At 46.0% G+C, this 23703-nt stretch overlaps 1 protein-coding gene across 1 annotated transcript in view; it reads left to right on the top strand.

The window, feature by feature from the left end:
- Positions 1-23703, top strand: part of fhad1 (forkhead-associated (FHA) phosphopeptide binding domain 1) — a 169945-nt gene that overhangs the window by 177 nt on the left and 146065 nt on the right. Inside the window, exons 2-9 of the mRNA XM_087980527.1 lie at positions 3006-3109; positions 4337-4543; positions 9583-9862; positions 13071-13159; positions 16301-16534; positions 19950-20073; positions 21076-21206; positions 22999-23076. Of these exons, the coding sequence (XP_087836653.1) occupies positions 3014-3109; positions 4337-4543; positions 9583-9862; positions 13071-13159; positions 16301-16534; positions 19950-20073; positions 21076-21206; positions 22999-23076 (1239 nt within the window). The 5' untranslated portion in view covers positions 3006-3013. The remainder of the gene's footprint in view (positions 1-3005; positions 3110-4336; positions 4544-9582; positions 9863-13070; positions 13160-16300; positions 16535-19949; positions 20074-21075; positions 21207-22998; positions 23077-23703) is intronic.

Below are 23703 nucleotides of genomic sequence, written 5' to 3'. Positions count from 1 at the left end.
GAGTGTGTAAACCAGGTGTGAGTGGGGAGTGTGTAAATCAGGTGTGAGTGGAGTACGAGTGTGTAAACTGGATGAGTAGAGTGAGCGTGTAAATCAGGTGAGAGTGGAGTGTAAATGTGTAAATCAGGTGTGAGTGGAGTTTGAGTGTGTAAACCAGGTGTGAGTGGCATGCGAGTGTGTAAACCAGGTGTTATTGGGGTGTGAGTGGAGTGTGTGTGTGTAGACTGGGTGTGAGAGGATTGTGTGTGAGAGAGAATGATGGCAGTGTGTGTGAGAGAGGTGTTTGAGTGTGTACACTGTGTGTGAATGGAATGTGAATGTGAGAAGGTTCCCACATGTGAGTGGAAAGTGTGTGACAGTAATTTTCAAATTGTGTCTGGCCATAGAACAGCTTCCGGATGACTGAAGGACACTAATGTGTTGTAGATGGCAATGGTCAAAGATTGATTTTGTGACTGTGCTCAGTTGCCTAGCACAGGGTTTGGTGTGGGCTCCCTTGCTTTTGTAGTATACATTAATGATCTAGACAAGAATGTTGGGGGTACAATCGCTAAGTTTATAATGGCATAAAAATGTGTATTGTGGTAAATAATGAGGAAGAAAACCTTAGACTACGAGATGATATGAACAGGTTCATCTGAAGGGCAGAGCAATAACAAAGAGGAGTTTAATCCTGAAAATTATAAACTCATGCATTTTTGGAGGACAAACAAGACTAGGCTGGACACATTGAATGGTTGGACCCTAAGAAGTACATAGGATCAGAGGGACCTTGGTGTGTATGCCCATGGGTCCATCAGGGCAGTAAGACAGGTAGATAAGGTGGTTAAAAAGGCATATGGGATACTTGCATCTATTAGTGAAGGCATTTGAATACAAGAGCAGAGAAGACATAACTGGAATATTATGTGCAGTTCTGGTTGCCACTGTATAACTAAAGTCCCCATAGCCCTAGAAGATGACTGAGCTGCTCTCTTATTAGAGAGATGACTGGCGGTGGTTTAACCTGAGGGTCACCATGCCTCAGGTGAAGGCAGAGGTTGAGAAAGAGAGTCCTTCATTGCAACCCATATCCTTCCTTCAGAGGATGCAGAGGAGATTCACTAGGGTATCACCTGGAGTGGTGGGACTCAGCGATGTTGAGCGACTCAGTAGACTGGGATTGGTTTCCTGAGACTAGGTGTGTGTGTATAGATGGAGTGTGTGTGGAGACAGTGTATGAACGAAGTATGTGTGTGAACATAGACTGTGTGTGAACAGTGTGTGGGTTTGTGCAGATAGTCCATGGTTGAATGAATCATTCAACCATTCTGTGAAATCCCAGGCTGGGATAGGGTGGGCAGGTTTGGGGTTTGGCAGCAAGGACCATTTCTCGGGCAATCTCTGTTTGCACAGCTATTTCTGACAGTAACGGATTGCATTATCATGGACAGAGGGGAAGTGATGGGGCAGGAATATCCCAGCCACTGCTCTGGGTTACTGAGCCTGACCAAGTCATCTCTGGCTGATCTCAGCATCTCTGCACTAAGAGGGAGGACATTGTCCATTCAACCAGGAATCCTTTCCTGATTTTCCGCTGATTTTTGTGAGAGCAGAGCCAGGGACTGTCTAAGATTCCATCCACAGCTGGATATTCCCAACCTTGCTGTGTGGATTCAGGCATACAGAAAGAGGTAAGATGTGCAGAGAAGACCCTGCAGCCCCCACCCCATCCTCACACTAAGAAGGAGAAATGCAGGGAGAAATCTATTGCTATTATAATAACCATCCAGATCTAAATGAATGAATCCTGTATTTTTTTGCAGGGATTTGGTAGTTTTGGTAAAGTCTCACTTATTGCCATCTCTAAATGTTCTGAGACATCAACTTTTCTTTGATTAAGGAACCCAACAACATTTGGTGAAATTTTTGGGCGGCATGGTGGCACTGCTGCCTTACAGCACCAGGACCCGGGTTCAATTCTGCTTGGGTTTCCTCAGGGTGCTCCGGTTTCCTCCCATAGTCCAAAGATGTGCAGGTTAGGTGAATTGGCCATGCTAAATAGCCCATAGTGTTAGGTGCAGGGGTAAATGTAAGGGAATGGGTCTGGGTGGGTTGCGCTTCGGCGGGTCAGTGTGGACTTGTTGGGCCGAAAGGCCTGTTTCCACACTGTAAGTAATCTAATCTTTTGTCAGAGCCAAACCTCTTTCCTCTCCCTCTCCCACAGTCTATATGTTTATAAAACAATGAAAGCATGGTCATGAATTAATGATTCAAAATGAAAAATAAGATTATTTTTCATAAAATAAAATGAGAATCTATCTTGAGAAAATTGGTACAATGTTTGACTGAACTGTTAATTGTGCAGATTCCTAGTCCTAAAGCTTTACTCGGAGATTCTGGGGCTACTTCTGAAGTCAGAAGTCACGCTGCACCAGCTTATAGTCCAACAGGGTAAAAACAATAACTGCAGATGCTGGAAACCAGATTCTGGATCAGTGGTGCTGGAAGAGCTCAGCAATTCAGGCAGCATCCAACGAGCAGCGAAATCTTCAGGCAGCATTCCAACAGGTTTATTTGAAATCACAAGCTTTCATAGCGCTGCTCTTTCGTCAGATGATGCCCTGACTTCACCTGATGAAGGGGCAGTGCTTCGAAAGCTTGTGATTTGAAATAAACCTATTGGACTATAACCTGGTGCAGCGTGACTTCTGAGTCTGTCCACCATGGTCCAACACTGGCACCTCCACCTCTGGGGTGGGGGTGCTTTCTGACAGGGTCCTGTCTGATGTTTGTCCATCAGAAGAGATAATTTCATAACTTTGTGGTGATGGTACTGACCCCTCTTGTTGGTTTGTTAAATGCCACGTCATTGGCCTATTCAAGGGGCATTTTGGTGTCATTTTATTTTTTCCGCTCTGGTATCAGTGGCACATATGTATGCCAGGCCTTCTTCAGATAACCCACTTTGGAAGAGCAGCGTTTTCTGGTACTGTTAACATTTCTCATTTATTCCCATGTGTTAGGCACTGGGATGAAGGGTTATCTGAAATTTTCCAATGGGATTTACGCACTTAAAACCAAGACAACAACCATCGGACGACTCAAGGAATCTGCCCTGTGTTTGCAGGTGAGGAATGTTGAGTACTAAACACTGTGGGACAGCCCTGAGGGGTGAACAGCAGGGGGGAGGGGGGCTGCAGCATGCTGGTGGACACAGTCAGGTGACACGTTTTCAGAATTCCTCAAAACATTGGTCAGGCATGGGGCAACCTTTAAGTCTCGCACATTTAAACTTTCCACGACTTAATCTGAAGGGCCAGTCAAAATTGGAGGCATTATTTTGAGAAGTGTTGTGATCGCTAACCATAGCATCTAGGAAGTGTGGGAAGAGGTCATTTGGCCCACTGATTCTAAACTGACCTTCTGAAGAGCATTCCGCCCAGACCCACCACCCCCCTCCCCTTTTTCCCATGGCTAATCCACCTGACCTGCACATCATTTGACTGAGGAAGGAAACCAGAGCAGCCGGAGGGAACCCACGCAGACATGGGGAGAATGTGCAAACTCCGCACAGACAGTTGCCTGAGGGTGAAATTGAACCTGGATCCACGGTGGTATGAGATAGCAGAGCTAACCACTGAGCTAATGGGCTGTCCCCAGTAAGATACTTGGGAGCGCATCGTTTATCTGTTGCACAGTACATTACTGGCCAGTAACTGTTACTGATCCGTTCAGGGGAGGTGATGGCCTACAGGTATTATCACTGGACTGTTAATCCAGAGACACAGCTAATGTTCTAGGGCCTGGGTTTGAATCTTGCCATGGTAGGGGGTGGAATTTGAATTCAATTTTAAAAGAGTCTGGAAGTAAGAGTCTAACGATGACTATGAATCCGTTACCAATTATTGGAGTAAAAGAAACATCTGACTTACTAACGTATTGCAGTGTCTAATGTCCTCCCTTTAGGGAGGGAAACCACCATTCTTACCTGGTCTGGCCTACATGTGACTCCAGACCCAGTGCCCTCTGGGCAATTAGTGACGGGCAAGAAATGCAAGAAATGAGTGATGAAAAAAACAATTCTGCACCTGTCTTACATCACTGCAATGAACCAAGGTATTGGGTACTTGGGTAAATGTGCCCACATTGCTTCTCACCCACTGCCCCCTCCTGTTGTTGCTACCAGAAACCAGCATCTGGAGAGGTCCCAGTCTCACTGAGTGTGAGATTAACCTCGGTCATATTGAATGATGCAGCTCAAAGGGCCACACAGCTCTATCCTACCTTGAGTTCTGACTATTGAAGTTGCTGAATAAATTCACTTACAGTTTGTCATTGAATCTTTCTCTCTCAGAATAGAGGGATTGATGACCGACACGCCCTGATTGAGTTGAACGACTCTGAGAACTGCTTTGTTGTCCAGGACCTCAATTCCTCAAACGGAACGTTTGTGAATGACTGCCGTATCCAGAACGCAGCGGTGAGACTGGCGCCAGGAGATGTGCTACGTTTTGGGATTGGGGGTGACACCTTTGAGTTGCTGGTGGAGACTGTTCCTTCGGTGAGTGGGGCATTCGGTGCTGTTGGGTTGGAATGACACCATGAATGTTCTGAAGACACTGGTGTGTGGTAGGATCCAGCCATGATTTACCAGGTATTGCACCGGTCTCTGTGCCAGGAGGGTGAGGGTACACCCATGACCTCTGCAGAATCCCACTTCAGTATCCAGGCTATTTCTCCCACTGAGGGAGTGCTGCACTATCTGAAAGAGATATCAAACAGAGGGTCTGCCTGCTGTTTTTGTGCACCTAAGAGATTCTGATGCACTATTTCTGAGAACAGTGAGGGGGAATTTTCTTGGTGTTCTAGCTAATCTTTAAGCATCAAAAAAAATCATTAGCTTGTTGTTTGTGGGATCTTTGCTGTGTGTGGAATATTTATTGAGTTTGCTACAATGCAACAGCGACCTCACTGTACAAGTGTACTCAGTTGGCTGTAAAGTGCTTTCGGGCATCCTGAGATGCTACGTAAATGCAAGTCTTTGTTTTTCCTTTGCACTGGTGTTCCTTTCCAGAGTGGCTATTCTTCACATGTGAATATTGTCACTATCAGAAAGTACCTCTCTGTCTGAGGGCAGCACTGCATCTATATTTAATCAGTCTGAATATCAGCCCACTTTCCAGCCTGAGTCACTGGAGACTGATCAAGATCAGCACCCTTTAGTAATATTCCCTGCTCTAGCCAGAAGTACCAAGGTGGTGGGAGCTCCCAAAACGCTGCCCCAAGCTGAGGTTGCTAACTCTATGCCGAGCTGTTTTTGAGCATTGTGTAATTATGATGGTTTCTGGTAACTTTCTCAGGCAAGCTCATATTTACAGAAAAATATTGGCAGGATCATAGTATCTGAAGTGCAGGTGGAGCCCCATCCAGTCTGCACTGACCGTCCAAAAAGCATTCTACCCATCACCCATCCAGTCAGTCACCATTTCCCATGGCTAATCCATCTAGCCTGCACATCCCTGGGCAATATGGGCAATTTAGCATGGCCAATCTACCTAATCTTTTGAACTGTGGGAGGAAACCCATGCAAACACAGGGAGAACATGCAAGCTCCACACGGTCACCCAAGGCTAGAATCAAACCCAGACCATTGGCAATGTGAGATAACAGTACTAACCAGTGTGTCACCATGTCTCCCTGCTTCCTACTTGGAAGAAAACTGAAGGTCATAGAGTTACAGAGTCATAGAGATGTACAGAGCCTTCGGTCCAACTCATCCATGCCGACCAGATATCCCAACCTAATCTAGTCCCATTTGCCAGCACTTGGCCCCATATCCCTTTAAACCCTTCCTATGCATATACCCATCCAGGTGCCTTTTAAATGTTGCAATTGAACCCACTTCCACCGGCAGCTCATTCCATACACACACCACCCTCTGAGTGAAAAAGTTGCCCCTTAGGTCCCTCATCTTAAACCTATGCTGTCTACTTTTGGACTTCCCCACCCCATGGAAAAAGACCTTGTCCATTTATCCTATCCATGCCCCTCATGATATTATAACCCTCTATAATGTCACCCCTCAGCCTCCGACGCTCCAGGGAAAACAGCCCCAGCTTGTTCAGCCTCTCCCTGTAGCTCAGATCCTCCAACCCTGGCAACATCCTTATAAATCTTTTCTGAACCCTTTCAAGTTTCACAACATTGTTCCGATAGGAAGGAGACCAGAATTGCTCACAATATTCCAAAAGTGACCTAACCAATGTCCTGTACAGCCACAACATGACCTCCCAACTCCTGCAATCAATACTCTGACCAATAAAGGAAAGCATACCAAATGCCTTCTTTACTATCCCATCTACCTGTGACTCCACTTTCAAGAAACTATGAGCCTGTACCCTAAGGTCCCTTTGTTCAGCAACACACCCCAGGTCCTTACCATGAACTATATAAATCCTGCCCTGATTTGCCTTTACAAAACGCAACACTTCACATTTATCTAAATTAAACTCCATATATCACTGAGAGCCAGTGTCAGTTATAGTGTCATGAAACTATCACCAACTTCTGTTAAAAAAAACCTATCTGGTTCACTAATGTCCTTCAGGAAAGGAAATCTGCCATCCTTCCCTGGTCTGGCCTGCATGTGACTCCAGACCTTCAGCAATGTAGTTGACTCTTAATTGTGCTCAGACATAGCCTAGCAAGCCATTCAGTTCGAGGACAGTTAGGTACAGGCAACAGACTTGGTCTTGCTAAGGACACATCCACATCCCATGAAAGAATTAATTTTAAAAAGACATTGATTTTGTGACCTGTCACTTTGCAACACCAGTTCTGTTGTACATCCACATATTACAAACACTAACTGCAGTGTTGTGTTTTACAGTAAAATGGCTAAAACGTTGGGGGTCTTTTTATTTTCAAGACCAACAATTATAAATACAGAAAAACAGCAAGCGCTGGAGAGATTCAGGAGGTCTGTTGGCAGAAACAGGGCTAATGTTTTGACTAGAATATGGCTCTTCTTCAGAATTCCACCAAACCAGATCACCAAGTCAGAGAAAGTGAGGGGAGAGGACCAAGTAGAATCTCTGAGAATGATATCAACATTGGCTGTTTGACACAGGTCAGGCAGATCCTGGCTTCGGTCTCTGGTCTGTGCCATTATTGGGTCCCAGGGTGGTGACAAGCTTGCTATAATTGACCTGATGAAGGGCTCATGCCTGAAATGTTGACTCTCCTGCTCCTTTTGCTGCCTGACCTGCTGTGCTTTTCCAGAGCCACACTTTTCGACTCTGACTCTTGTCATGAAACGGGGTAAACTCTCCTGCTTAATTTAAACCAGCAACACAGAAAAGGTTTACACCGTGTAGTAATCTGTGAAAACTCGAGAGGCCGAGAACTATTTAAAGTGAAAATTAACAACTTTATTTCTTAAAGTATGACAGAGAATAATTAACTAACAACTATTTACAACTCCTTCCTCTAACCTATCTTTTACTTTCCCTTCTATAATACTAGTCTGATAAAACCCCTGAGTAAGATTTCAAAACCTGGTAGCTGTCGAATCTTCCCTTTGTATCTTCCTTTGTAGATTTGCTCTCCAGGTCGGTGTCGATGTTTTTTCTCTGTGCAAACCCCTTCTCTAGACTAGTACCTCTCAGAGAGTTCTGACTAGCAGCCTATATCTGTTGATCTTTTGGTGGTTCTCCCTCAACTGTTCACATTTTCCCAGTCTTAGACTCCCAAAGCATCGGATTGTCATTAATATTGTCAATATACTAAATTTAAACTTGATTGGAGTTTGTTTTTTTGGGGGTATAATTTAAACTGATTGGCCTAATTCAAATTTGTTTTTTGTCTCCAGGCAACCAGCTACACTAGCTGCTGGACCAAAAGGTTACATTGTATCTTGTTCAGAACACTTGGTACTGTCAGGTAGTTCTGCTTGCTTTTAACTTTGTTAAAGCTACAGTACACCCACATCTTCATAACAGTCTGCAGTCCTCACTTTCTCCATAATTGACCTCAGCACCTTTGAGCTGAGGAGCTGATATTTGACCTTGGTTTCCTACTCACTATTGGGAAGCAGCATCTCTGAAACAGCATGGTTGAACAGCCTGTTAACAATCATTATCCAGATTTCGACCATGATGATTAGGGAGTACAGTGAGGCTTCCAGGAGGGCTGCTGGTGTTTGTGAAATGGTATTTCATTAAGGGTGAGCAACCTCAGGGCAGATGGGAGGGTGTGTATGGAATTTACCATAGAAGCAATGCCAGGCGAATAGTAGGTTGTAGTGAAACTGGTCTGCAATATCATTACAAAAAATTATTCGACTTGTCTTAGTTTATCACAGAATCATGGAATGTTACAGCACGGATGTAAGCCTCTTGGCCTTTTGTTCCTGAACTGGTTCATTGTTAAAGCAATTTCAAACTAATCCCACTGTCCTCTTCTTCCCCCACAGGCCCTACACTTTACTCAGCTTCAAACTTTTATCTAGTATGTATTTCGACGGAAGTGTGCAGTTATCTGCCACAGCCACTCAGTGTGGTAAAGCATTCTCCCAGTCCCCTCCGCATGACAAAAATCTTCTCGTCTGTTCCCTTTTGATTGGAGCAAATTTAAAACTGATGTTCCCTTATCACCGACACTCAGCCACAGGAACTAGCCTTTCCCTACTCGTTCTATCATGACTGTTTTGATCATTTCACATCCTCACTTATATTTTCCTTTCGCCTTTTCAGCACATGCTGCTCCCAGTATATTCAGTCTTTCCCTATAACAGTTGTCTCCCAGCACTATCATTATGTTCATCCACACTCAATATTCACTCTGGCCTAAAGAATGTTTTGTACAATTTCATCATAACTACTTACGCTTGTACCGTATCACTCTGTTTATTAAACAGCTTTATCTACCTGCAATCGCATGCTGAGAGGCTTTTGTTTCTGAACTTAGGGGTATCTGTTTCTTCAAATCCTTCAAGGATCTGGAACACTGCTATGAGATCTGGGTGGTGCAGTGGTTAGTTGGATTTGATTCTACCCTCAGGTGACTGTTTGTGGAGGGTTTGCACATCCTATCCCCAGGTTTGTGTGGGTTTCCTCTAGCTGCTCTGATTTCCTCATCCAAAAATCTGCAGGTTAGGTGGATTAGCCATAGGAAATGCAAGGTTACAGGGACACTGTTTGGAGGGTAGATGCAGCCTGGATGGAATGGCCTCTTACCACACTGTAGGGATTCAATGATATCCTTCCACAGTGGGAAAAGCCCAAATGTTAACTACATCTTCCCTGATGATGTGGAAAGCGAATTTGGAGCCTTCTGATTTTTCTCTGTCCTTCCATGAATATCTCCTTTTTGACTGAGTGACCAGGGTCGAACATTATATTCCAGGTGTTTACTGACCAAGGCATCCACTCTCATGTCCAGCCTACTTACAGATTATAGTTCATCATTACCACGGCTTTGTGTTTGATGCTGTTTGGACATTTTGAGGCAAGTCTGTGCAGACTGCTATCAAGTGCTGACACTGCTTGTTATCCTGATAAAATGTTTAAATGTTCTTTTCCTCCTCTCCCCTCCCGTCAGATGTTCTGCCCTCCGGTCAGTCAGCGGTCAGCGTGGCCTGGACACCTTCAGATCATCGAGGACTCTCAGCCCCACTCCTGCCCTGTCGCAGTCTCCCAGCTTCCTTGGCTGCCCACACAGAGTTCCACCAGCAGTCCGAACGGCTGGGTTCAAGGAAACAGCGCAACCATTCCTCACCCGCCCCTGAAGAAACGGGCAGCGAGTGCGGGCAGTAAGCGGGTGACCAGCGCACCCCCCATTGGCACCAGCAGCAGCAGCAGCCCGCCCACTCTCAGACGAGGTATAAGCACTCATTGAAAATGGGCTCTGTAACCAATGCCGTCATCAAGGTGGCATGGTGGTTTAGTGGTTAGCAGTGATACTCACAGCACCAGGGACCCGGGTTCGATTCCAGCCTCAGGTGACTCATTTAAAAGGCATTTGGGTGGATATAAGAATAGGAAGGTTTTAGAGGGATATGGTCAAGTTCAGTCAAATGGGACTAGATAATTAAGAATAATCCACGAGTTGGATCAAAGGGTCTGTTTCCATGCTGTATGACTCTATGACTGTCTGTGTGTAGTCAAGATTAGAGTAGTGCTGGAAAAGCACAGGATTCCTGATGAAGGACTTTGGCCCAAAACATTGATTTTCCTGCTCCTTGGATGCTGCCTGACCTGCTGTGCTTTTCCAGCACTCCACTGATCTAGCCCCTAATCTCCAGCATCTGCAGTACCCACTTTCTCCCCCTCAACTGGCTAGTTAGCACGTTCTTCCTGTTTTTGCGTGGGTTTTCTCTGGGTGCTCCGGTTTCCTCCCACAGTCCAAAGATGTGCAGGTCAGGTGGATTGGCTATGACAGGGATGGGGTTGGTGGGAAGCTCTATGGTGGATTGGTGTGGACTCAATGGGCCGAATGGCCTGCTTCCACACTGTAGGGCTTCCATGATCTCACATCGCCACCAACTGGTTCAGATGGGCACTGCTCCCCCATCCTGTGGGGGCTGCAGTATATACACAGAGTTCAGGACTTGCTCCATGTCTGACTTCCAGCTGTCCAAAAGGAATCTTCCAAAATGAAGTTACCAGAAGCCCAGTAAGGCAGCATCTGTTGTAGGGTGAGCTTTATGGAGTGGAGGTTCAGCTACTGTATAACTGAGTCTCTGGGCTGCTCCAGAACTACCTGTGTTTGACTCCAAAAGGGCTACAAGACACCTACTTACAGCAGGGGCTGGAATTCTGAAACTAAACCAGGAATGGCTAGAAATGCTCAGCAGCTCAGGCATCATCCGGGCAGAAAAAAAAGGCATGCGAAAGTGTGGCCTGCAGATGCTGGAGTTCAGAGTCGAGAGTGTGGTGCTGGGAAAGCACAGCAGGTCAGGCAGCATCCGAGGAGCAGGAGGGTCGACATTTCGGGCAGAGCCTTTCATCAGGAATGAGGCTGGGAGCCTCGCGGGTGGAGAGATAAATGGGAGGGGGTGGGGCTGGGATCTGATAGGTGGATGGAGTTGGGGGGGTAATGGTGATAGGTCAGAGAAGAGGGAGGGGAGAAAGAAGATTTAATGTTTCTAGTCTGTGATCTTATAACCTGGAAATCAGGTGAAAAACCAGTAATACCTGGAAATAGATGTACTGGTAATTCGGGAGCTCCATTTGGCATTATAGAAGAGGAATTGGACCAGCATGCAACATTTGCGAGTTTCACTGGATTTTCCTTTAGGAATAGAGTCCTTTCATTTATGCCATTGACCTGAATGATGCCAGAAGGAGCAATGCAGAACGTGAGGAGTAGTGCACCTTGCTTTAAAACAGCTGCATATGCACAGGGCGCCCAACTGTGTTCTTTCTGGTGTTGGGGGACCAGTACAATAAAGGGAACCCATTCACCATCATCCCTTGGGAGTCCTGGGGGCACCTTCTCCCTCAGCACTGTCTCCTCAGCCCAGTTCATGGTTAGTCAGCAGCAATTGGACTCTGCACACTGCAGCTGCTGTACAAAGAATACTTTTCTCCATGGGCTCAGATTCAGCAAGGATAAATTCAGTTTGAGGTACTGTTTGATTCATTGTGAATTCTACCCACCTTCTACCCTTTTCCCAACCTCAGCTTGTAAAACCAACCAAAGGGTCACCCGTCTCCCAACTAGCTGTGGGATCTTGCTGTGCTGGTTGTGCCCACACTACGGCTGTCTGTCCCGCTGAATTAAAATAACCTTGTGAAACATTCTGAGAGGTTTTAACCCACATGGTCGGAGTGAGATGTGAGAATGCAAGTGTAGTCTGTTCGGATATAACGCGATAATTCCTTTCCTTTGCGATCCCGTGTTGTAAGAAAATTGACTAATTGCAGCATCATTTAAACCAATGGGACTGGAATCACATTACAGCCAATGCAGGGAAGGAAAGTTCACATTTTACAAATAACAGTCGAAATTCTTCACTTGCCTTATAGCCAATTCACATCGAAGAAACATGCATTATAGCAGAACCGACTTGTAGAATATTTTGAAAACCAGCCCCATGTGTGAATAAAGAAAGCAAGTATTCTGATCAAAAACAAGGACGTCACAGTGTAGAGTGACGTTCAGCCCATCTTGCTGTGGTAGCTCCTCAACTGGACTACCTCAGCCACTGAGCTTTGCTTTATCACATAATCTCGACTTGTATACTGCAGTGTTCACTGCAGGCTGCAATGAGATGGATTTTCTACCCCAAAGAGATGTGGCAGTACAATCGTTGAGCATATTCCAAGAGAGAAGTTGATAAATTTCCTTATGCAGGTAAGTGGGGTTGAGGCTATTAATCTAAATGAGTGTTGGAGCTGCCTTGAAGGGTAGAATGGTTGACTCCTGTTCCTATCAATGACCATCTGTTTTAGTGACATGAGTTGACAGAGAAATGTTACCTAAGATAAGAGAACTTTATGTTCATCATTAACACTGCCCTGAGCAAGCACAAAGCCTTAATCTAACAGTTTACCCTCAGGACAGTACCTCATAGTGAGTAGCACTCCCTCAGTACTGCCCTGGAAGGTCACCCTTGATTATAAATTTTGGAATCAAGCTTGATATCAAAGACAAACTTTGTTACTGTTATGTCAATCAATAAAGGTATTGCATTCCCCCTCTTGAACTGAATGCCCCTCTCCTCTAACACTGGCTTTCTAAACATCCTTGTACTTTATACTTTTTGTACACTGATCCCTTCTGATCCTGCAACATTGCCAATCCAACTTTACCCTCCATCACTGACAGCTCCTTGTCAGGCTTGATGTCACTGGAAATATCTCCCCTCCACTTGCCCACCTCCCTGCCTCCGTTAACAATTCTTCTCAAAAGCCTCCTGCGCAACCTCATCACAACTTCTCTATTCTCCTCCCCTTCTCCCATACTGTCCACATTTTGCTCTTCATTACGAAGCAACGTGAGATATCTGGGCAAGTAGGGAGCACGGACGTGGTGCTGCTATTGGTGGTGGCGACGTGAACAATAATTTGCCTTCTCGTTAACAGGAGCCTGGACTAATACCCCGGGTCGATCTGTGGGAAATGGGGTCCCTTTTTGCAACTCTCAGAACCAGGAAATGCTCTTGCAAGAGAAGGTGAGGGAACTATGCAATTCCTGCCCCAAACCCCAACTCAGTCCTAAACTTTGCTCATCACTACTGCTGCTGGTAGCTCCTCCTGCTGGCAGAGGTCTGCTATAACAGCATTCCCCACTCACACTATCCTCACACATCCACTGTGCCTCACCCTACAGTTGTTCTGTGACATCCATCATCAAACAACATCTAGACTGACCCCTCTTTCAGCTGCCGTCCACCTTGCCCTCTGAAAGAGCTTTGAGCAATTGGATATAACACTGAGTCATTGATTAATTTTGTTCCTTTTCTGTGAAAATTTTACGCTCCCTATGTTTCTCTCTGTTCCAGTTTGTGTTTTCACTTGTTTTGTTTTTGAGGTGTGAGCTTGTGAAAGGTTCTATATAAGTTCTAAAAACGTTACAACGCCATCCCATTCTCCCAATTCCTTCGTCTCCGCAGCATCTGCTCCCAGGAGGACCAGTTCCAAAAACGTACAACCCAGATGGCCTCCTTCTTCAAAGACCGCAATTTCCCCCCCGACATGGTCGACGATGCCCTCCACCGCATCTCTTCCACTTCCCGCTCCTCCGCCCTTGAGCCCCGCCCCTCCAACTGCCACCAGGACAGAACCCCACTGGTCCTCACCTACCACCCCACCAATCTCCATGTACAGCGCATCATCCGCCGTCATTTCCGCCAACTCCAAACGTACCCCACCACCAAGGATATATTTCCCTCCCCTCCCCTATCAGCATTCCGTTAAGACCACTCCCTCCGTGACTCCCTCGTCAGATCCACACGCCCCACCAACCCAACCTCCACTCCCGGCACCTTCCCCTGCAACCGCAGGAGGTGCAAGACTTGCGCCCACACCTCCCCCCTCACCTCCCTCCAAGGCCCCAAAGGAAACTTCCATATCCGCCACAAATTCACCTGCACCTCCACACACATCATCTATTGCATCCTCTGCACCCGATGTGGCCTTCTCTATATTGGGGAGACAGGCCGCCTACTTGCGGAGCATTTCAGAGAACACCTCTGGGACACCCGGACCAACCAACCCAACCACCCTGTGGCTCAACACTTCAACTCGCCCTCCCACTCCACCAAGGATATGCAGGTCTTTGGACTCCTCCATTGCCAGACCACAACAACACGACGGTTGGAGGAAGAGCGCCTCATCTTCCGCCTAGGAACCCTCCAACCACAAGGGATGAACTCGGATTTCACCAGTTTCCTCATTTCCCCTCCCCCCAGCCTGTCTCAGTCAAATCCATCGAATTCAGCACCACCTTCCTGACCTGCAATCTTCTTTCCGACCTCTCCGCCTCCACCCCAGTCTGACCTATCACCCTCACCTTGACCTCTTTCCACCTATCACATTTCCGACGCCCCTCCCCCAAGTCCCTCCTCCCTACCTTTTATCTTAGCCTGCTGGACAAACTTTCCTCATTCCTGAAGAAGGGCTTATGCCCGAAACGTCGATTCTCCTGTTCCCTGGATGCTGCCTGACCTGCTGCGCTTTTCCAGCAACACATTTTCAGCTCTAAGTTTATCTTTTTCTCTACCAGTATAACAATACTGTGGCTTTATGTATTTTGTCTTGGTTTTGTTTTTGAAGAGAGATTTTAAGGCAGAGGCGACGAGCTGTCTATTGAAAACTTGTCAGATAAATAGATTGTGAGACCTTGGGTTTTTTTTAAAAATGTTGGAATAATAGAAGCAACCTGAATGGGTGTGGTCAACTCCAACAGAACCAGGATTTTTAGTATTAGTTTTCAGTAGAAGCTACTGGGGTCTTGAAGGTGCGTAAGCTGTTTCTTCCCTCTCTTGGTTTATAGCTAAGAACTGGGGGTTCTCTTCCTGCTGCTGGAGTTGTATGTGAGACAATCTATTTTTCTGAATTTGCCTTTGTGAAGGGTATGCTTATGGGATGTTATTATATAGGAACAGTTGACAATTCAGTAGCTAACAAATATTATTTTATTCAGTTTTCTAATAGAATTAATTATTCCCATTTCTGCTTCCTTCTGTCTGAGTTTTAATTTAGTGTGTGAATAAAGTGTGTTTTGCTTCAAGCCTTGTAGTTTGACCAATCGAATTGCATCCGGAACACAACACCTGGCACTTATCTTTGAAAATAAGAAAAGTTAAGGTCTAGGCTGTATTCCAAATGTGTTGAGGGGGTCTGGTCTGGTTCATAACACCCAGGCTAGGGATATTTTCCTAACTGGCCTGTTCAGATGTAGGTGGGACTTGAATGTGAGCCTCTTGGCTCAGAGGTAGGGGCACTACCAACCACCACAAGAGGACTCATTGGTTACCTGTTAAAACATTTAATTTCCTTGCTCAAGTTGTTGGTTAGGCCACTTTTGGAATATTGCGTGCAATTCTGGTCTCCTTCCTATCAGAAGGATGTTGTGAAACTTGAAAAGGTTCAGAAAAAATTTACAAGGTTGTTGCCAAGGTTGGAAGGTTTGAGCTATAGGGAGAGGCTGAACAGGCTGGGGCTGTTTTCCCTGGAGTGTCGGAGGCTGAGGGGTGACCTTATAGAAGTCTATAAAATTATGAGGGACATGGATAGGATAAAGAGACAAAGTCTTCTCTCTGGGGTGGGGGAGCCCAGAAATAGAGGGCATAGGTTTAGGGTGAGAGGGGAAAGTTATAAAAGAGACCTAAGAGGCAACTTTTTCACATATGTATGGAATGAGCTGCCAGAGGAAGTGGTTGGGGCTGGTACAATTACAGCATTTAAAAAGGACCTAGATGAGTATGTGAATAGGAAGGGTTTAGAGGAATGTGGGTCAAGATTAGTGTGGTGCTGGAAAAGCACTGCAGTTCAGGCAGCATCTGAGGAGCAGGACAAATCGATGTTTTGAGCAAAAGCCCTTCCTCACTCCTGATGTAGGGCATTTGCCCGAAACATCGATTTTCCTGCTCCTCGGATGCTGCCTGACCTGCTGTGCTTTTAATCTTGACTGTAATCTCCAGCATCTGCAGTACCCACTGCTGCCTTCGAGGGAAATGGGCCAAGTGCTGGCAAATGGGACTAGATTAGGTTAAGATGTCTGGTCGTCATGGGCGCGTTGGGCCGAAGGGTCTGTTTCCGTGCGGCACATCTCTATGACTCTAATTGGTTGTTTGGACTTCAAATTACAGGAGCATCAGATCCTCCGACTGGGAGATGAAATAATCCGTCTAAGTGTTTTCGAAAGTGAGTCCAAGCGTAAAGACACCGTCATTGCCAGCTTGCGAGATGAGGTTTCGGCCTTGAAGCTGCAGATATCCCAGGTGACTCCCAGCCAGAGCGACTTGGAAATCACGCAGCAGTTACTGACACTCGGCTGTGACATTGAAGCTAAACAGGAGCAAATTGAAACACTGAAAGATGAGGTACGATGTTTGCTGCTTTGTTCACTGTGTACTTGACTCTTGTTTGGTGCATTCAGAATAAAATGAGTTGAGATAAAACCTGTGCTCAGAGGATTCCCATCGGTGATGATTGTGTACAGCGGTGCCCAGAGTTATCCAGCGGCTTATTTTGACACGTTTTTAACTTGTTTCATTGCAACTTTTACATTCCTGCAGTGGCCGCGGTTGGCTTGCTGGGGTTTGGTCACAGCACCCAGACACAAATTAAAGAGAAGGTATTAAAATAAAATTCGCCTGTTCAGGTTGACAAAATCTTGTCACGGTTTGCATCCTTGTTCGCACAGTGTAGAATGTTAGTAATTCACATCGCAGCCTCCAAAGCAGTCTGACGCAAGCTTCTCAAACCAGAAGAATGGCAGAAAATAAGAAATAGGAGCGGGAATAGGCCATTTGGCCCATCGAATCTTTCGCCATTCTGTCAGATCGTGGCTGATCTGATTGTGGACTGAAGTCCACTTTCTGCTTTCCTCAATACCCAGTGATTGCTTTGTCACTCAGTAAACTAGCTTAACTTGCTGTGAGTCTGTTTAATGAGGCAGACAGGGAAGAGAATTCCAAAGACTAACAGCCCTCAGAGAAGGAATTCTCCCCCATTTCCATCTGAAATGTATGACCCATCTCCCCTTCTTTTTATTCTGTTTTCCCATGCTTTTACATTCCCCCACAGGGGGACACATCCTCTCAGGGCCTTACATGTTTCAAGAAGATCACCTCTTGTTCTTGACTCCAACCTGCTCAACCTTTTCCTCATAAGCCAACCTGAGAGTCCCAGGGATCAGCTGAGTGAACCTTCTTTAACCTGTTTCTAATATAAATGTAGGGCGACCAAAGCCTGTACACAACCGTACATAAGTGCTGTCTCACCATTGCCATGTACAGCTATTGCAGGACTTTCCCACTTTAGGGTGGTCAGTTAGCTCAGTTGGCTGGAGGGTTGTTTTCCGATGCATCGTGGTGCCAATGGCGCTGGTTCAATTTCTGTGCCAGTTGAGATCACCATGAAGGACCTGCCTTCTCAACCTTGTTCCTTGCCTGAGGTGTGGTGACCCTCCGATTAAACTGACCCCGAGTTACCTCTCCCTGAGGAGAGAGCAGCCCTCTGGGTCCTTACCTTATCCTGAATCTACATTCTACCCCACGCAATAAAGCGCAACATCCCACCTGCCTTCCCAATGACTTGCTGATTCATGATTCGGAGATGCCGGTGTTGGACTGGGGTGCACTAAGTTAAAAATCACACAACACCAGGTTATAGTCCAACAGGTTTATTTGGAAGCACTAGCTTTTGGAGCGCTGCTCCTCCATCAGGTTGTGGAGTATAAGATCATGAGACACAGAATTTATAGCAGAAGTTTACAATGTGATGTAACTGAAATTATATATTGAAAAAGGCCTGGATTGTTGCTGATTCATGCACAAGGACACCCAGATCCCTCTGTAGTTTTCTGTGGTTTCTCTCCATTTCAATCATATTCTGCTTCTCTATTCTTCCTGCTAATGTGAAAACCTCACACTTTCCCACATTGCACTCCATTTATTGCCCATTTGCTGAACCTATCTATGTTCACTTGTGGACTTGTAGTGCAGGTACACATGTGAAGAATGCAGTCTGACTGTGATCATTGGATGAAATCAGATTAAGCTACCCCGGTCATAGAGTCATTGAGGTCTCCAGCATGAAAACAGGCCAACTTGCCCATGCCACCCAGTTTACACAGTTTAAGCGAGTCTCATTAGCCTGTGCTTGGCCCATATCCCTCCATGAACCTGTCTAAACCTTTCTTAAATGATGAAATTGTACTCACTTCCATCACCACCTCTATCGGCACATTCCAGACACTCACCAGCCTCTGTGTGAAAACATTGCCCCTCTGGACTCTTTAGTATCTCTCCCCTCTCACCTTAAACGATGCCCTCTAGTTTTAGACTCCCCTGCCTGCTAGCTACCTTTTTATTCCTCTCATGATGTTATATACCTGTATAAGGTCACCCCCTTAGTCTCCTATGCCTATTGAACCTCTCCTTATAACTCGATTTCCAGCCCAGGTAACACCTCAGTGAATCTTTTCTACACTCTTTCAAGTTTAATAATATCCTTTCAGTAGCAGAGCGACCAGAACATCACGCTGTACTCCAAATGTGACCTCACCAACGTCTTGTCCAGCTGCACCAAGACATCCCATCTTCTATACTCCATACTCTGACCAACAAAAAGCTAGCATGCTGAAAGCCTTCTTCACCTCCCTGACTACCTGTAACTCTGTTTTTCAAGGAGCTATAAAACTGTACCCCTAGATCTCTTTGTTCTATAACACGCCCCAGGGCCCTGCCAAGGTGTAAATCCTACCTTGGTTTGCTTTACTAAAATGCAACACCTTGCATTTATCTAAGTTAAACTCCATCTGTCTTTACTCAGCCCACTCACCCAGTTAATCAAGATCTCGCTGAATTCCCAAGTAACCTTCTTCACTGTCCATTATACCACCAATCTTGGTGTTATCTGCAAACGTACTAACCATACCTCCTAAATTCTCATCTAAATCATTTATATAAATGATGAGTAACAGTGGATCTAGCACCAAACTTTGTGGCACACCACTGGTCACAGGTCTCCAGTCTGAAAAACAACCCTCTACCACCACCCTCTGTCCTCTACTGTCAAGCTAATTTTGTATCCAGTTGGCTAGCTGTCCCTGGATCCTGTGAGATTTAACCTTACTCAACAACCTATTATGTGGTATCTTGTCAAAGGCCTTGCTAAAGTCCATGTAGACAACATCTACCAGACTGCCCTTATCTATTTCTTAGTCACCCCTTCACAAAACTCAATCAAATTCATGAGACATGATTTCCCACGCACAAGCCATGCTGTCTGTTCCAAATGAGTCCTTGCCTCTCCAAATATCTGTAGATCTTGTCTCTCAGAATACCCTCTCTCAACTTACCCACCACAGACATAAGGCTCACTGGTCTGTAATTCCCAGGCATTTCCTAGCAGCCTTTCTTAAATAATGGCACATTAACCACCTTCTGATCTTTGGGCACTTTGCCTGTGGCTGCTAATAATACCAATTATCTCCGCTAGGGGCCCTGCAATTTCCTCTCTTTGTCCCACAAACTCCTGGGATACACATTATCAGGTCCGGGGGATTTATCTCTACCTTAATGCAGTTTAGGACTTCCGAGCACCACCACCTCTTTCGATTTCCCTCTCCCCGGTCTGGGAATGGTTAGGTCAATTGTATGAGTGACGCATACAGACTGCATCTCGCAGCCACCTCGCCTCTACCACATCGTCAGGTACTACACTCCAGTTGTGTAGAGAATGGGTGCTGGTAGAGGGTGATCAGTTATCTCATTCACTCTTTGCTTCAAGATAACCAAACTTCAGAAGGGCCCCAGTGAGGTGATGCGGCATTCTCTGACTGAAAAAGACCTGGAGATCACAAAACTGAAGAGTGAAACTGAAGACCTGAAGAAAGACAATAATATTCTCTCAGGTAGGACACTGAGATTGTGGGCAATTTCCTGACTGCATGGGCAACTGAGTGACAGAAGGTTAATTGCCGAGGGAGTGGGTAGAGGGGCATTAATGAAGGGGGTCAGGGCAAGGGTGTTAATGGATAGGGTCAGTGCAGGGGAAGGACTAATGGATGGGGTCAGGATAGAGGAGGGGGTTAATGGATGAGGTCAGAGTCAGTTTTCTGCCACCAAACTATTCTTGGCTCATTGGAGAAGTGAACTGAGCAGGAACTATGGCAATCCACTGCCTGGAGCCCATCCATTAACACACAATGTCTGAATGGGCGAGGGATTACATTCTCCTCATGGGCCCCATTCCAGTTCCTTGCTGCGTTACACACGTCTGCTCGCCCCGCCTTCTCCCTGTAACCCTTGATCCCTTACTAATTAAGAACCTATCACCATCTTAAATACACTCAAAGACTTGGCCTCCACAGATACACCACCCTTTGGCTGGAGAAACTCCTCCTCACTGCAGTTCGACAGGGTTGTTCTTTCACTCTCGGCTGTGCCCTCAGGCCCTAGTCTCCCCCACTAATGGAAACATCATCTGCTCATCCACTCTGTCCAAGTCACTCACTCTTCTGTGTGTTTCAGTAAGGTCAGGCCTACCCCCTCGGCAATCTTTCTACCATTGAGTACAGACCCAGAATCCTTGACCGCTCCTCAAATGACATGCTATATGACAAGTTAAAATGGTGGCTTGGTAAAGGAGCCCTTGCCAGTTACTGAGGAAGAGAGATGGAAGTTCGAATCTTGCCCGAGGCTGGTGGGTGAATCACCTGGGTGACAGTGGCCCACCTCCATAGTTTCCATGACACCAATGTCTGATCAGCATTAGACTGGGTCAGCGAGGCAGACGGATTTAGGTGGGTCAATACCATCAGGCCTGGGACAGATCAGAGTTAACCACGGGCGCAGTAGGAAGGTTAAATCATTGTCCCATCCCACTTGATAATTTTCTGCTCCCCCTTGGACAGGGCTGGTGACCAGTTTGCAGCGTGACATCACAGCCAAAGACCAGCAACTGCTTCAGCTCCAAGCAGAGGGAGAGAAACTGAGGGCAGAGATCCGAGACAAAGAGGGACAGCTAGCGGCCATGTCAGCCAAGGTAGGCACTGGGGCAGGAAGGAAAGGGCATGATTTAAATGGATAAAAATCCACTGAGGTAGAAGCTTTAATCTTAGGGAAGGCGATGGCTCAATGATGTTGTTGTCACTAGGCTAGTAATCCACAGACTCAGGTAATGTTCTGGCAACTTGGATTTAAATCTGGCCTTGGCAGATGGTGGAATTTCAATCCCATAAAAATCTGGAATTAAGCTTCTGATGATGATCTGGAATTAAGCTTCTGAATCCAACTGTCAGGAAAAATCCATCTGGTTCACTAATGTCCTTCAGGGAAGTGTGAGGACGAAATTTGGGTATGACATGAGCTAACCTGTAAATCCACGGGAAATCCCAGCTAGGATTAGCATGAGGTAGAAATTTCAGAGGCAATAATCAGATGAATCATTTAAGATCCCTTTTCATTTACTTGATTCAAGAAAGTGGTCAGGTTAAAAGAAAAGTTAATGAAACACAAATTCTGATGCAGCAAACAGAGTTTCTGTGAAAATGCAACATAGTTGATTCAGCATTAATCCTGAGGCCTAATTTGATTGTGAGGGTGACCCTGTACCATACCGAGAAGGACAAAGCAATGGGGTTTAGAGTTGGATGGGAACACAGCACAGGCTTCAGAGAGAAGACAGAATGACATCTGGGGAGACAGGGAGTGTGGTTACCACTACTGTCTCATAGCGCCAGGGACCCGGGTTCAATTCCCACCTCGAGCAACTGTCTGTGTGGAGTTTGCACATTCTCCCAGTGTCTGCGTGAGTTTCCTCCGGGTGCTCCGGTTTCCTCCTACAGCCCAAAGATGTGCAGGTCAGGTGAATTGGCCATGCTAAATTACCCGTAGTGTTAGGTGCATTCGTCAGGGGTGAATGTAGGGGAATGGGTCTGCATGGGTTGCTCTTGGGAGGGTCAGTGTGGACTTGTTGGGATGAAGGGCCTGTTTCCACACTGTAGGGAATCTAATCTAAAATGAAACAAGTGCCTTGCCGCTTTTTGGAATGTGTGAAAAACACACAATTGAAATTTAAGTGAAGATACCACCTATGTAATTTGCAATGTATTAATATCTGATGAACCCTTGTGGAGTTAGAGTGCTAGCTCGGAATCTTTTCTGGGATGGACTCAACAACATTGGTTCAATAAACAATCACTGACTTGTACCTCGAGGCTCCTGAGATTAGTTTGCAAATAATTTACTACGACATCCTTACCCAGTCAGGCCTATATGTGACTCCAGACCCACGGCAATTTTGTTCGGGTCTTCACTGCCCTCTGGCCGATTAGGGATGGGGAATAAATGCTGGTCTCGTCAACGATACCCCTTTCACACAAACAAGGAAAAATAAGCTGGAGCTGGCCGAATGGCCTACTCCTTATAAGTTTTTGTAAAACAGAGGAGGGGAACTGTGGCCTACTCTCATGTCTTGATTGCTATTCTGCCCCCACTACTGTGTTCAGCTTATTCAACATAACCCTGAGATTAGCTGTGATCCATTTTGACCTGGACTGAGTGGGCAGGCAGCCTCTGTGGAGAGAGAGAGAGAGAGAGAGATAAACTGTATTAATGTTTCACATCAGTGCCCTTTGCTGACTAAAATCCGTCAACCTGAAACATTGTCGCTGGATTAAAAAGGGTTTTTACCTTCTGGGGAGGGTTAACATTTTCAGAATACATTTCAATATTTTAAAGCTGTTGTTTTCAGAGGATCTTGGACTTATTTTGAGTGAGTCTCTCTCAGACCTCTTTGCGTTAAGTTTCTAATTTTAAAATCCTTGCTGCTTCAGTTTTCCAGATTGCGAGAATCAAGAGGCCACCAGGAGGAGCTCGTGAGCAAAGAAAAGGAGCTGGTGACCCACAGGCATGTGAGTGGAAATAGTAATGTGCAACTCCATCGTAGAGTCACAGAGATGTACAGCATTGAAACAGACCCTTCGGTCCAACCCGTCCATGCTGACCAGATATCCCAACCCAATCTAGTCCCACCTGCCAGCACCCAGCCCATATCCCTTCTGGAAGCATTTAATCTCCTCTGATTTTCACCCCTCTTTTTTGATTAGATTAAATTCCCTACAGTGTGAAAACAGGCCCTTCGGCCCAACAAGTCCACACCGACCATCCGAAGAGTAACCGACCCAGACCCATTTCCCTTTGACTAATGCATATAATACAATGGGCAATTTAGCGTGGCCAATTCACCTGACCCGCGCATCTTTGGACTGTGGGAGTAAACTGGAGCAAACCCACGCAGACACGGGGAGAATGCGCAAACTCCACACAGACAGTCGCCTGAGGTTGTGTTTAAACCGGAGTCCCTGGCGCAGTGAGACAGCAGTGCTAACCATTGAGCTACCGAGCTGCCCCCTTTAGTCTTGAAGGTCCAGCTTCTGGTTTGCAAATTGTGAGTGGGGGTTTCAGTTGATAGCCCTCTTGCCTCTGCTGATAGGCCATTGCAGTTCTGAGGGAGCGCTGCACTGTTAGAGGTGACATCT

Source organism: Chiloscyllium plagiosum, unplaced genomic scaffold (genome assembly GCF_037043375.1).
Source record: "Chiloscyllium plagiosum isolate Xiang-an unplaced genomic scaffold, Cpla_swu_hap1 HiC_scaffold_37, whole genome shotgun sequence".
NCBI lineage: Eukaryota > Metazoa > Chordata > Chondrichthyes > Orectolobiformes > Hemiscylliidae > Chiloscyllium > Chiloscyllium plagiosum.
The sequence above is the reverse complement of the archived record's forward strand: the minus strand, read 5'-3'. Positions and strand labels throughout refer to the sequence as shown.